The 13,108-nt window shown below is 39.0% G+C and overlaps 1 protein-coding gene and 1 pseudogene across 1 annotated transcript; both read right to left on the reverse strand.

The window, feature by feature from the left end:
* The window catches only part of LOC115734061, a 227,610-nt pseudogene that overhangs the window by 34,163 nt on the left and 180,339 nt on the right, over positions 1-13,108 (reverse strand).
* On the reverse strand, positions 12,491-12,850 carry LOC125314668 (1-aminocyclopropane-1-carboxylate oxidase homolog). Its single transcript, XM_048277524.1, has one exon. The coding sequence runs from the start codon at positions 12,848-12,850 to the stop codon at positions 12,491-12,493; it is 360 nt and encodes a 119-aa protein (XP_048133481.1).

Below are 13,108 nucleotides of genomic sequence, written 5' to 3' on the forward strand. Positions count from 1 at the left end.
ACGGATTCCTAGAGAATACAACAAGGGTACTCGTATTTTGTATCAACTCGGGTGCAAAAGTTTGGTACTACTACCGCAAGAACGCGAATAAAGTCAACTATCAAGGGAACATCCTTTTTTCTACCCAAAAAGACCGGAATGAAAAACCTTTGAGGTTCCCGTCGGTGAAAATGATGAATCATTGAGGATTATCTTCCTGATTCGTCTCATTGATAGCGACTAGATGCAAGATTATAAGCGCTATGACGGGTAGATATAATTTAAGCGAGAAACTTTGTACACATTCGGTGATAGTAATTGCGTCGACCAACCGAACAAAGAACTGGGCACTTTCATTTCACGAGTGGTCAATACCTACTCTATGGGAGAATTACCAAAACAAGTTCTAAACCTATTGTAATTATGCCTTTCAGTCCTATTTATTTATTTATTTGCTTTTTGGGCAATTGAGTTATAAACCTTTAGCATTTGTGCTAATTCGGTCCATCCCCGTGAATTTTGATCGAAAATCGTTGACATAAACTATAACTATCCTACATAGCGAGGCCTAAGACCGACGGGGTAATTGTTAATAGTATTTTACTATCTTTTTAGTCCGATGAATGCGAATATATCTTGTCCCTTCAATCGCCAATGTTGGATTGAAATGACCCATGTTGCGGTTGTATGTGAAAATTTCGTAAGATCTATAGTGTAAAAAAAATTCTGTTTTGGCCTCCATCTCCGCTTCGAATAATATGCGCGACCCGTTGACCGCTTCTTCCAAGAGGCTCTCGGGCATGGTTGATCACCTGGAACCGGAAGAAACCCCACTTGCGCAATATTCACAAGAACGTACTTCAAGGGGGGTTATTGCGTGATAATTGGTGGAATAGACTTCAACGATTACGTCACGTGTCTAAATCTTGTGCATCCTCATTTTTATACAAACAAACATGAAATGGAACTCTAGGACATGTAGAGAGCTCATAGATGTTTGCTCAACTATTAAACATGGTATTTAATATAATGAAGCATGATCAAGTACAAAAAGAGATCAATTAGTTATTTAAATAAATCTATTGAAAACCATAAGTAATAAACGAATTTTCTCACGAGAGAAAATCCAAATTTATTTCATTCATTACTTACTCGAGAGTTCTTTTTCCACCCAAAACCCGGAGTAGCTCATGAATTAATAACTAATAATCCAAATTAAAAAAAAATCATGTACACATATTTTACCGTTGAGAAAAGTACTAGAAACACAATGATGCAATTAGTATTTAGATTAGCCAACTCTCCCGAGCAGCCCCATTTTGGATATCATGACTTCGAAATAAATACAAAATCAAAATCCAACCGAAAAATTAGATTAAAATCATCACAATGTTGCAATGCTCCTATTATGTAGTTTACACAAAACACCGAATATGTACACTAACATGTTTGAAGCTACTTAGAGATGCATTACTTACAAATTTTCAATATATTTTCGTTTGTCAATATCATAAATATAGAGTTTTGTTAGACTTGTATACTTTTTCCAAAATTGCAACTAAATTATAAACAAAACTATGTGTAAGCTCGTGCAAAGAACCAGAGTTCAACTAGTAGTTTAGTACTCATAACAACTCAAAATTAATTGTTAAGTATCTAATTTTATTGCTGGTAAATTCGGTGTTCAAATCACATTCGTCGCCAAGTTGCATCTGCCATCCCTATGCATGAATGGAAACTAACCGGTACATGTCGGGCCGTGTGATTCACACATACGCATGAAGATTAATAAAGGATACCGCATTTTTGTGTTTTGACATTCTTAAAGAAAAGTCAAGTGTAAATTTGTCTTGCGAAAAATATTATGATTTGAAAATAATTATTTAAAAATGATCGATTGTATCGCTTACAAAGATTAATAGATAAAAATTATTTAAGTTATTTAGGAAAATATTTAGTCATAATTATTGTCAATAACGAAAATATTTTTTATTGATAGATTATTTCAGGTGATACAATCAATTAGTTTTAAGAAAATATTTTGCAATCATTTATTTTCTACGAAATAAATGGAGAGACCATTAATTCGTTTATTTCGTAAAAAATGAATGTTTTATAAAATATTTTTCGAAAAATAATCTCTTATATCCTTTAAAGTAGTTAATCAAAAGAAACTATTTTGATTATCACCAATAATTTATGTCTAAATATGTTCATGGACGATGAAAATATTTTTCGTTCATTTATTTTTACAAGAAATATTAGAAATAACTTTTAGGAAAGTATTTGTATACTCTCTTTTTTTCGTGAAATGGAGCCTCAAATCAAAAAATTGGATAAAGACCTTGGTTCTCGGTGACTGCGGGTTGGACTGGAATCACTAGACTAACCAAAATAATTTTTTGTTTCTCTTGTGTTGAAACCCTAACTAGCATCGACACGGACACGCGATACAACACGACACAAATCACTAACACATCATTTCTCAAAAAATAGAGAATTTCAACATGTTGGGACTTGTTGTATATTAAATATATTTATATATATGTGATAAATTATCATGTGTATATTAAAATATTAGCGGTCTTATTCTTCTTCTGCTACTTCTTCTTCCGTAGGGATGCACGATTAGGTTTTTTTTTGTTTTTTTTTTTGATCGGGTATATTAATTTTGTGGTAACTAGGTATATGACTTAAGTATATACAAATTTGATAAATTCATATTCTAATTTATTGAAAATGCTTAAAATTAACTTGTGCATGTCGAAATAGTACATCGAGATGGTGGACTTGCATGTTACTAGCATTTCTAGAGCACTCACCATGTGCTAGTCGTATGTCGAAGAGTGTCGGGCACGACACAACAAGACACAACACGAAAGCCCCTCAAAAGTATCGGTACTTCCTAGTTGAAACCTCGTTGGTCAACAATTAAAGGGGAAAATGTTGTCGTCTGTGGCATCGGTTCCTATCTCTGCTGTTAATTCTCGAACTAATTCAATATTTTTTTACTAGTAAATCTGAGGAAAAAGGAGAGATTAAAGGGGAAAATAGTTTTGGACAAGACTCAAGAGGAGACAGGGGAAGGAACTCTTCGATATGGTGGAAAGATCTCTCCATAGGTTCTCTTCATCTTCCCTCTCTTTAGGGAAGAAAAACATTTAGAGGGAACTTAAGGGCTTCAACGGGTGAAGGTAGACACCTGGTCAATTTCAGCTAACGATTGTTGGGTAGGCGGGTATAGTATCCTCACGCGCCCGGAGTCACAAAGGGAAAAGCTTCGGCTTCCTACTAGGTGGACCCGTGCTTTGCACAATGTCTAAATAACCAACTTGTTCATCTAGTACCACTAGTTACTTAGAAATTGTGTGGAGAGTGTCGGTGTTTCCTAATTGCAACCTCGATGGTCAGCAATTAAAGGGAAAACGTCGTCCAATAACATCGGTTCCTATCTCCGTTATCAGTTCTTTGAGTAATTCAATATTATTTTACTAGTAAATCCAAGGAAAAAGGAGAGATTAAAAGGGAAAACGGTTCATAAAGGACCTTTTCAAGCAAAATCCAATTAATCCTATGCAAGAATTTTCTCTTTCCGAATTGAAATAATCTTATTCCTAATTCGTCTTTTTGCCATGTTTGTTAAGAAAAAAACTTGATTTGCTCTTTGATCGCTGATATCTCCCTAGTTTTAAACTTTGATTGATCCAAATATCGTTATGTCGGGAAATAGGGCCTAAAAAACTTATAAGAATAATAAATGTTTTCATTGTCACCTATAGATTTTTCGGTCATCTTACAATGTTCACGCATTCTTGATAAGGTTTATTTACTTATTGGTCCTTCCACGGCATCGATAGTATTCATGGAACCGTAATCTCATTGATTAGGGGTGTGCATGGTCCAGGCCGGTCCGGCCCCAGTTTAGTCCCAGTGGGACCACTAATACCGATTGTTTAAAGAAATCTAACTCTTATATTTATACTAATAACTTCAAATCTCAACCATCCAACCTAATAAAATATATAGATGAGTATTTATAATCTTAAAATAATGAAATGGACTAAATTAGGAAGAAAAACACTTAAAACAACTAAAACAAGATTATGCTTATGCATCGTTCTCCTCGAGTTGGAAAGAATCAAGTTCAAAGTGGGATTATACTTGTATTTAATCGAATCCAAGTGCAAACAAAATAATGGGTTTACATAATATAGTTAAGACAAAACACAGATTGAGTCAAGACAAAAACACGATTAGAAACTACATATTGACAAAAGGCGAGAGGAGCGACAAAGCGGACAAGCAAGAGGCGGTATTGTGAAAGGAGTGAGCGGGGAGGCGAAGGCGAGAGAAGCGAGCTTCGAGCAGAGCCGCATTGGAAACGTAAGAGGAGAGAAGTGAGTGTCGAGCCAAAGATAGAAAATTTAGGTTATCTAATTCTTCAAAAATTTCTAATTTTGTTTCTTATTGTATATATATTATATATTCCGGGCGGTCCAATCCGAGTAGTCCGATCCGGTCCCATCCACCATGGAAACGGGACCGGACCACCCAATCACCGGTCCCATTTATTAAGATTGAGGACCGGACCGCCCCTTCAAGGACAGGACCAATTCGATCTATTAGGTCGGGTTCGGTTTGCTCATTTCTATCATTGATGTTTTATACACGATTGGTCGGCCATTTCTTAAGTTGTGAATTACAAGATATCGAAAAGAGAAATATTGATTTTGGTGTCTATTTCGATAGACTAATAAGTGATGACTATTATGGTAATAATAGCAACCGTAATCAATCAGAGACATGCATAATCCCAACAGATGTGGAGAATCAAGTAAATATCATAATATCACTAATATCTTATTTGGCAAGTAGCTTATTTTTTTGTATCTTTTTCTAGATCGTGGCAAGTAGCTTATTTGCATGCCCAAGTTATGGAATCCCATTAATGCTTTGCTACAGCGCTTTCATTTGCTTCAAGTTTTGATTTTTTTCCTGTTTGAGTTCAGCAGTCTTGAGTAACAATATAAAATTACTTCCCGGCTTAGAAAATTTGGGGCATACGGACGGACAAGACCCGAGAGAGAGAGAGAGAGAGAGAGAGAGCTCATAGAAAAACAAGCAAGATGGAGAAACTCGGCGGAAAGTGGGTGTGCATGATCTTCATGTTTGTTCTAGCTTTAGGCTTGACTTGTCATCCAGTGATTGGGGCAAGAACACTTGTTGCTGCGAACCAAGTGAGAGATGAAGGGACAACTTTCCATCTTCGCATGTTGGAGGAGGAACATCATTGTTGGGGCAGGAAAATATGCAACCCCCATCAGATTTCAAGCATCGAGCCCACCGTTATTGAGAATCCCCAATGAATAACTTGTATCTTTGTTAATAATGTATGCATAAAGCATAAATAAATTCTGCAGTGTTTGATGGTGCTTTTGTTTTTCTCCTTTGGCGAATGTAATTCTATCCCTTTTGAGACGGAGGATATCCGATTGGCTATTGCGATAATTGGTGATTAATTTTTCTGGGCAGGCTAACACCGTATGTCGATATGTGCTTGCCCATTGATTAGACGAGAAGAAGCTTTCCGATCTCGCTCCGCCGTGAAAATATTGTATATGCCGGCCCCTCCACGGTCGAGCATGGCTCTATGACCATTGCCCTCTTTCTCTCTCCAATTATACGGCACTCTCTCTCCTCTCTTTTGTGCGTCTTTAAGAAAAAGAATGAAGCCACTCTCTTTTCTTTTTCGCAAGTTACTTTACCTCTCTCGCTCCCAAGAGCCTCACCAGTTGCATCTCGAGCTGCCTCCGCCTCCGTTGTCACAAGGAGTATTAGAACCGAATCGAAACCTAAATTGAACTCGAATGAAGTTCGTGCATTTTCGTGGTGCATTTATTTTACAAAAAATGAGTGATTTGAAAAATATTTTCTAAAAAGTAATCACTTATATCTCTTACAAAAATAAACAAATAGAAAATTTTATCATTGTCTACGAAAATAGTCGGGCACGGAATGTTATCGATAGCGAAAATATTTTCGAAATGTGAAACAAACACATCCTCGGTTCGGTTCGATTTTCGGTTCGGTTAATAATCAAAGAATTCAGATAATATAACGGATCGGTTTAGTTCGGATAACGGATTTTAATTTGTCTCTCTCTTCCTTTCGTGCATGCTCGGTCTCCTCTCTCACTGTTCACTTCTCATCGGAGCCGTGGGCGGCTCCCCTTCCTCTTCTCTCTCTCTCTCTCTTTTCATCTTTGTGCTCTCTCTCACCGGATGAGAGCAGTGGATGGCTTCTCTCTCCCCCTTTTCATCGTTGCGTCTCTCTCATCTTCTACCCAATCCTTTCTGTTTTGATCACATCTCGTGATAGAACAAAACTCCACACTTTCAATCCATGGATATTCTATTGAATGGTGGAAGAAGAGATCGGCTTCAGCCATGGATGAGTTCCGACCAAATCCAGTCCCTTGGCGGTAGATGTGGAAGTGAGGCACCAAATGAAGGAGACGGCCAAGCTGGAGAGATGCGATGCCGGCGAATCCTGTGGCAATGACGGAACAAAGCACCGACGTTGGACTCTTGGTGGCCGATAAAGGAAAGGCTCGCTTTCATCTCAACCATCATTAACATTCTTTGGAGAAATCAAATTAACATACGCACAACAAAGCACTAGAGATCTCAAATAAAAGAAAAGAAAGAACAAAATAAAAATAAAAATCAGAAAATCAAACCGAAAACTGAACCAAATCAAATTGAGTTTTTCGGTTCGACTTGGTTCGAGACGAGTTTTGATTCACTTCAAACATATAAAATTAAAATGAACTGAACCATTAACACCCTAGTTGCCGCCTAAAAAAGCCACTCCCAAGAGCCCCCGCCGATGGCCTCCCGAGCTTAGATCCGATGCCTCCACTACGTCACCTCCGGGAGCCACTCCCTCTCTTTCGCGCTATCAAGAGCCCTCGCCGACGTGCCCCGCCCAAGTTGCGTGTGCCATGGAATGCGTGAATGGAACCTTGGCCAATACAAGTCGACGTGTGTAATCTATGCATACCCACATGGATAGAGGATTTCAATTCCTTGTGTTATGATCTTCTTAAAGAAAAGAAATAAGGGAGAGTTTATTTAAATAATTTCAAATATATATTCTGAAAATATCACTCATGTCGCTTACAAAGATAAATTAATAAAAGAATTCATCATTTAAATATATTTAGCCATAAATTGTTATCAATAACGAAAATTTTTTGGGTGACTGATTACTTCAGGCTATACAAATGGTTATTAGTTTTAATTTTTTTTTCAACTCATATATTTTTGGTGAAATAACTGGAGTAAAATTACAAAATTGGATCTAGAAAAAATTTCAAATAAGGGTCTATAATGCTCTCATTTTCTCAAACAAGGGCCTGAAGTGGACCTTGTTTCCAATAAGGGTATGAAGTGCCCTTTTTGTTTCAAAGAATGGCGTGATTTTCTCTTTTTTTTTTCTCATTTCTATTTTTTTATCTTTGTTTCGCCCAGACGCTCACCTGTTTTACCCTCTCTGACTCGGGGAGCCGATTTGATAAATGCACTTCAAAGGGAGGGCTTCTTGATGTATGCTATATGGCAAGGCGGTATTCATCGTCTCTTCCAAAGATACAACCCAGAGGACTCCGTAAAATTCTTACAAGCGAAGAGAAAATTTCTATCCAAAAGAAAAGGGAAAATTTCAATGCCTCTTCTAGTTCCTTGGTCGACCCTCAACGACGATCGCACCCTCGCTCCAAATCTGTTTGTCTTTGAGGTCACATGACCCCAGCATTGCCACAGCTGGGGTCCGGCAATCTCCCGGGCCCGTGGTGACGACCCAATGAGAGACTTGAGGCTCGTCGTCCTCATTGCCGATGGTGGTGATTGTCGATTTCCTTCTAGCTTTCTTGACTAAATGTCGCCCCTTGAGATTGTCGAGCACTTGTTTCTCTTGTCCTCGCCCGCCTAGAGGTGAGGCCGCCTTTAACGGCCACAAGGGACGTCTCGCCACGGCCGGCGAGGGCTTGGCAAGGGTCGCCAACCTCGACCAAAGAAGAAAAAAAAAAAAAAGAAAACGAAAAAAAAAAAAGAAGTCAGATAAGAAAATGATGCAAATACTCTTGTTGGTCCTTCTTAAAAATAAAGATGATATTTTAGGTTCTTATTTAAAATAAGATCCATTTTAAATTTTTATTTTAAAAAAATGAGACTCGGGCCCCTTTTTTGAAATTTTCCCTTGGATCTATGACCTCGGCTCTCTCTCCTCTGCTCTGGGTTGGGCTGGACCGACCCACCCAAGTAATCTTTTGTTTCTCTTTATGTTTAAGCCTCGTTCGTCAGTAATCAAAACGTCGTCGCTTGGGGCATCATCTTCTGTCTCAGTTGTCAGGTCTCTGAATTGAGAGAAAGCTCGAGAGAGACTCTGACGAGAAAGCTCTTCGACCTCGCTTTGCTTCGCCACGGTGCTCTCTCTCTCTCTCTTCTAATGACTGCTCGAGTCGTTGAGCTTCTTCACTGAACCTCTCGCATTTCTTTTTTCCAGGATTATTTGAAGACGGCGAATTCCTTCGCAGCTTATCTCGGAGAGAGGCTCCAATCTCGTCGTCATCAACCCTGGTACTCCGACCCCTCTCTTCAGCAGAATCGAATAGTAAGCGCCTCGCTCGACCTTAGCTTGAACGTGCTCGTCCCTTGCTTTCCAGGTTCTGCGAACATCAGAGTGGGCCTCGCTCAGCAGGACGCGCCTTTCACCGCCCCTCATTGCATCGCCCGGTGCACCAGCCAGGTGCCCAAGCGAAACGTGCAAGATCAGGTCCGACCACGTTTCATGATTTCCTTTTTTACCGTTTGGTTTTTCGTGCGTGTCTGGTTTTGGCACTGCGGAATTGATGGTTTGTTGTTGCTTTGGAGTTTTTAGATGCTCAATTCTCAAGTTACGACGGCACAACACATGGAGCGAGAGAAGGCTTATGATATTGTGAGTTGACTTCTGTTGTTTGTTTTTAGTTGTGACGTGTGAAATGCCTCGAATGTTTTTGAATTTTTCTCAAAATTAACATGTGGATTAGTGTATCCCAGATAGCATCATTGTTGAAAATTCCGTTCTTGGATGAGGAGGTCACGAACAGCAGCTCTTTCCAGCGCAAGGTATGGAGATTCCGTTCTTGGTTGAGCTGCTCGATCGCTTCTGCTTAATCTTCAAAATGATATGGCAGATTAAGTCCCAACTTAATCTTCAAAGATTCTGTTCTTGGTTGAACTTCACTGTTTTCATGGTCCAATTATCTTTTTGTTCTCTCATTTGAGTTGGCTACTCGAAGGTTCAGTATTTTAAGGCAATTCTCTCAACTTGTTCTCTGTTTTCTTCATGAGGTATTCAAGATAATGAACTGTTTTGGTCTTTACGAGCACATTGTCCCTTCTTTGATGGTTAGTGAAGGACTTGAAAGATTTTTAATGCCTTTATCTTGACAACTTAAAAATTTCTCCTCTTGTTCTGTGTGAATCTATACTGCATTGTCATCCAAGAGGAGACTGCAGAGTCATTGCATCCTTGGATCTAGTATATTCCTGAATTTTAGTACTGTCAGAGCTCAGTTCCTGCTCCCTGATAAACAAATAAAATTAAATCACCCAGCGCCGCACAGAAAAAATGGAAGTCTGCCCAAACTAGGATGTCTATGTGTCTATGTAAGGACGTGTATATGATTGTCCTTTGCTGCCTTTTTTGTGTATTGTTTTGCATTCTTCAGTTTCTAATTTCTTCATGATATTTGTTATTGGAGTTCATTTGTGATTGTGTCAGGAAAAGTGAAAGAAAAACTGACTTACCTGTTATACAGATGGGACGTGTTGACGCTTATAATCCACAGAATGGTAGGAAAGATTCAATGTTTTCTTGGACGGATGTGTATGAGAGGCAAAGTTCGACTCTGGTAGCAGGTCTATATAATAACTATTTTTTTCTATTCATTGGCTAATGGTTTTTCTGAGTTAATTGGCTTCACTATGGCTCAGACCTTTTACCTTTCTCTTCTTATGTTATCTACTTCTAATTATTGATATGTCATAGAATCAGAAACTGTGCTGTCAGATCATGGACGGCTTTGTCTATGCAAAGAAAAATGGCAACATAGTACTTATATTCCCTTGTCTAAGATTTGATGTAGTATAGGCTTCTGTTGATTGAATTGTCATAACAATATAAGATTTTTAGCTTTTATCTGGGCTGGAGCATGTCTCCAATATACTAGATGCCTAGGATAACGAGACTCTACCCCGAAAAAGTGATCATCTCTATGTCATTTTGGAACTAAGTAGAGGAACTGTGAGGTAGATATAAACTAAAAATTCCATATGATTGTTTTGTCTCTAAGTTGGAGTATCGGGGGTGTTAACTAACATACGTTGAGGAAGCTGTCGTCCAAAATGTAGATAGCTAGCAGGATGGTGCGCTCTGTCAATGTTTGGAACTTCTGACCATCAACCTTCAATTGTGTCTGAAGCTAATTTTGACGCAAATGCTTGTTCTGATTATTTCTCCGGTGAGCATACTATATAGTTCTGCCTCCTGTACAAAAGCGGCTGTAGCTGCTAATGTTTTTGAGTATAAGCATCCAGCTTCAATGCTCCTAGCCTGTAGTCAGTCTACTAAAATTGTTCTGTTGGTTGTATCGGTGCCTTTGTTTGTCTAAGGATGTATGGAGTTGATAAGGTAATGGGTTGTCTTTCATTATTGTCTTGTTTATTCAAGGATATGTGGAGCTGGCTTTCAGCTAATAGCAAAGGTCTTGGCATTTTGTAAATAGTGAAGCTTGCTAAATGACCTAAAGAGTGAAAAGTGGAAGCAATCTTCCTCCCCAACATCACACCCCCACACCCCCCCCAACCCCCAACCCCCCCCAAAACTATGTTTCACCTGCATTTATTGTTGCGAAGCTATATGCATTGTCAAGGTTGTTTTTCATACACGAGTTGCGTAATGCAGTATGATTATTTTTCATGCTGACATTGAATCTGCAGAAAGTCTTTAGTTTGTGCTTTTGTATATGACTTGCACCTCTGCTTTGCAGATAGCTCAGAGGATAAAGACTTGCCTAGTACTTCGTTGGCCCAACATGAGGGAGGGGATATGGACTTAGGTCAACGTAAATACAGACCGTTCATTTGTGGTGAGGAAGCTCTGAAAATATCACCCACAGAGCCTTACTGCTTCTGCCGTCCTATCCGAAGAGGTCATTTTAACATTTCGCAAGACTATCCTGTGCAGCAGGTGAGATACCCTAAATGTTACTCGTTGAAAGAAGTTGCTGTCTGATTATTACTGAGTTCCACTCTTTCACTCCTTGGAGGTACACATTAAGTACATTGCTTAGCTAGATTTGTTGGTATCTGTAGCCTCATCAGGAATCAATTCTAACCATCCAGCAAAACACCTGTAATATAAAGTATTGCATGCATTTGCTACGTGATACGATAGTTGTATGGATATGGTGAAGTAGAAAAAGAATGATATGGTAAGATCTTGCTCATCCCTATAATTTTTCTTCACAGGTGTATGAGGATTTGCATACTCTCTGGGACTGGATGTTGGTGGAGAAACTGCATATACCTCAATCTGAAAGGAATATGTATTCTGCCGATCTTGTAGTGCCAGAGACATTTGACAATTGCGGTACTTTTTTGTTTTGCTTTCATTATGTTCAGTTGCTTATATCCGCGAAGATTTTACTATTGGTTTTTCCACTTATGCATTTCATATGATCTCTGTATTGTAAGTGGATGCATGAATATATGGTCGAGTATAAATAGAGAATTGGTATTATGGTTTCTTCCCATGCTTTTTCTTCATTTTTTCTTGTGGTTCATTGGCTGATTTAACTTCGGTTTATCATTGTTTTTTTCCTATGATTGACAAGTAGTATACCATTGCTGTAGCTGAAGATAACTCCAAAAAAGGACCTTTAAGATCTTCATTTAATGTAACGACAAACTTAAATTTGCTGAGATTAATGCTTTTTTGCGGATTTTGTGTATCTTGTTGACAATCGTTTGCCTCTTCTTAAGCTCTAATGCATGGAGCAGTAGTAAATTATAATGGTCCTTTTTGCTTCAGGAGTTTATACCGGGCGCAGTCTATGTGTGTCTGAAATAGAACTTTGGATATAAGGTTGAGTTGTATGTTTGATCTTATATCAACTTCTTCCCACCTTTTTTGTCAAGCACGATGGCGGTGTGTCAGATTCATATTGCAATATAGCATTTCTCTGAGAAAGCATAATATAGACTATCTATCGAAGAGTTTTGGAGGATTGCCACCCCTGTTAAAATGATTCTCAATAAAAAGACCTCTTCAAAAGTCAATGAATAAGTTGTGAAGTAAATGCCTTATTTGCCTCTCCTATAAGCTAGTAACATATCCCTTTCTTTAATAATACTGCTGCAGGAATTGAATGGAATCCTTCAATCTCTTCTTCTCCTTGCTTTTGCTAACATGCATTCTTATCCCCAAGAGCAAAGAACCTGCGAGACCCCTCTATCACCTCCTCCAAGAGGCTCTCACGGAACCCATGGTCGATCACCCGGAAGAAACCCCATTTTTCGAGTGCTTTCCCGATATTCTGCGCCATCTCATCGTGACTGGTGGGGCCTGCATTCGCATGTCCTAGGTCCATCACCGGGATGTCCGCATGATCCTCACCGCAGGCCACGCTGTCGGACGGCCGAACAAATATGCAGGGGACTTGGGCGATCCCAGCGTCCACGAGGCCTTTGACCCCGGATTTTGTCTCGTCGGATGCTCTCAATTCGATTGCTCGGTCATGTTCGGGACCCATGCTGGTGACCATTGTGTCTGTTAGTAATGTTACTTGGTATTATCGATTTTGAGCGAGCTGGGTCTCGATGAAGTTCACTTCACGTGGTTATATAGTAGTGGTATTTGTATTATCCTTCGTTGTTGATATAGGGAAGAAACTAAACACGAGGGACATGAAGGTTGTCAAAGAAATGAGTTTTCTTTTAAGTGAAAGTTGCCCCAAGAAGATATCAGACAAACACTCGGAGTTGGCAACATAAGAATTTCTTGTTTCTCGATTATGACAGCA

Source organism: Rhodamnia argentea, chromosome 1 (assembly GCF_020921035.1).
Source record: "Rhodamnia argentea isolate NSW1041297 chromosome 1, ASM2092103v1, whole genome shotgun sequence".
In the NCBI taxonomy this organism is placed as follows: Eukaryota; Viridiplantae; Streptophyta; class Magnoliopsida; order Myrtales; family Myrtaceae; genus Rhodamnia; species Rhodamnia argentea.

Bases quoted from the DNA above. Each gene is read 5' to 3' on its own strand.
- LOC125314668 (XM_048277524.1), bottom strand. From the start codon at position 12,850: ATGGTCACCAGCATGGGTCCCGAACATGACCGAGCAATCGAATTGAGA.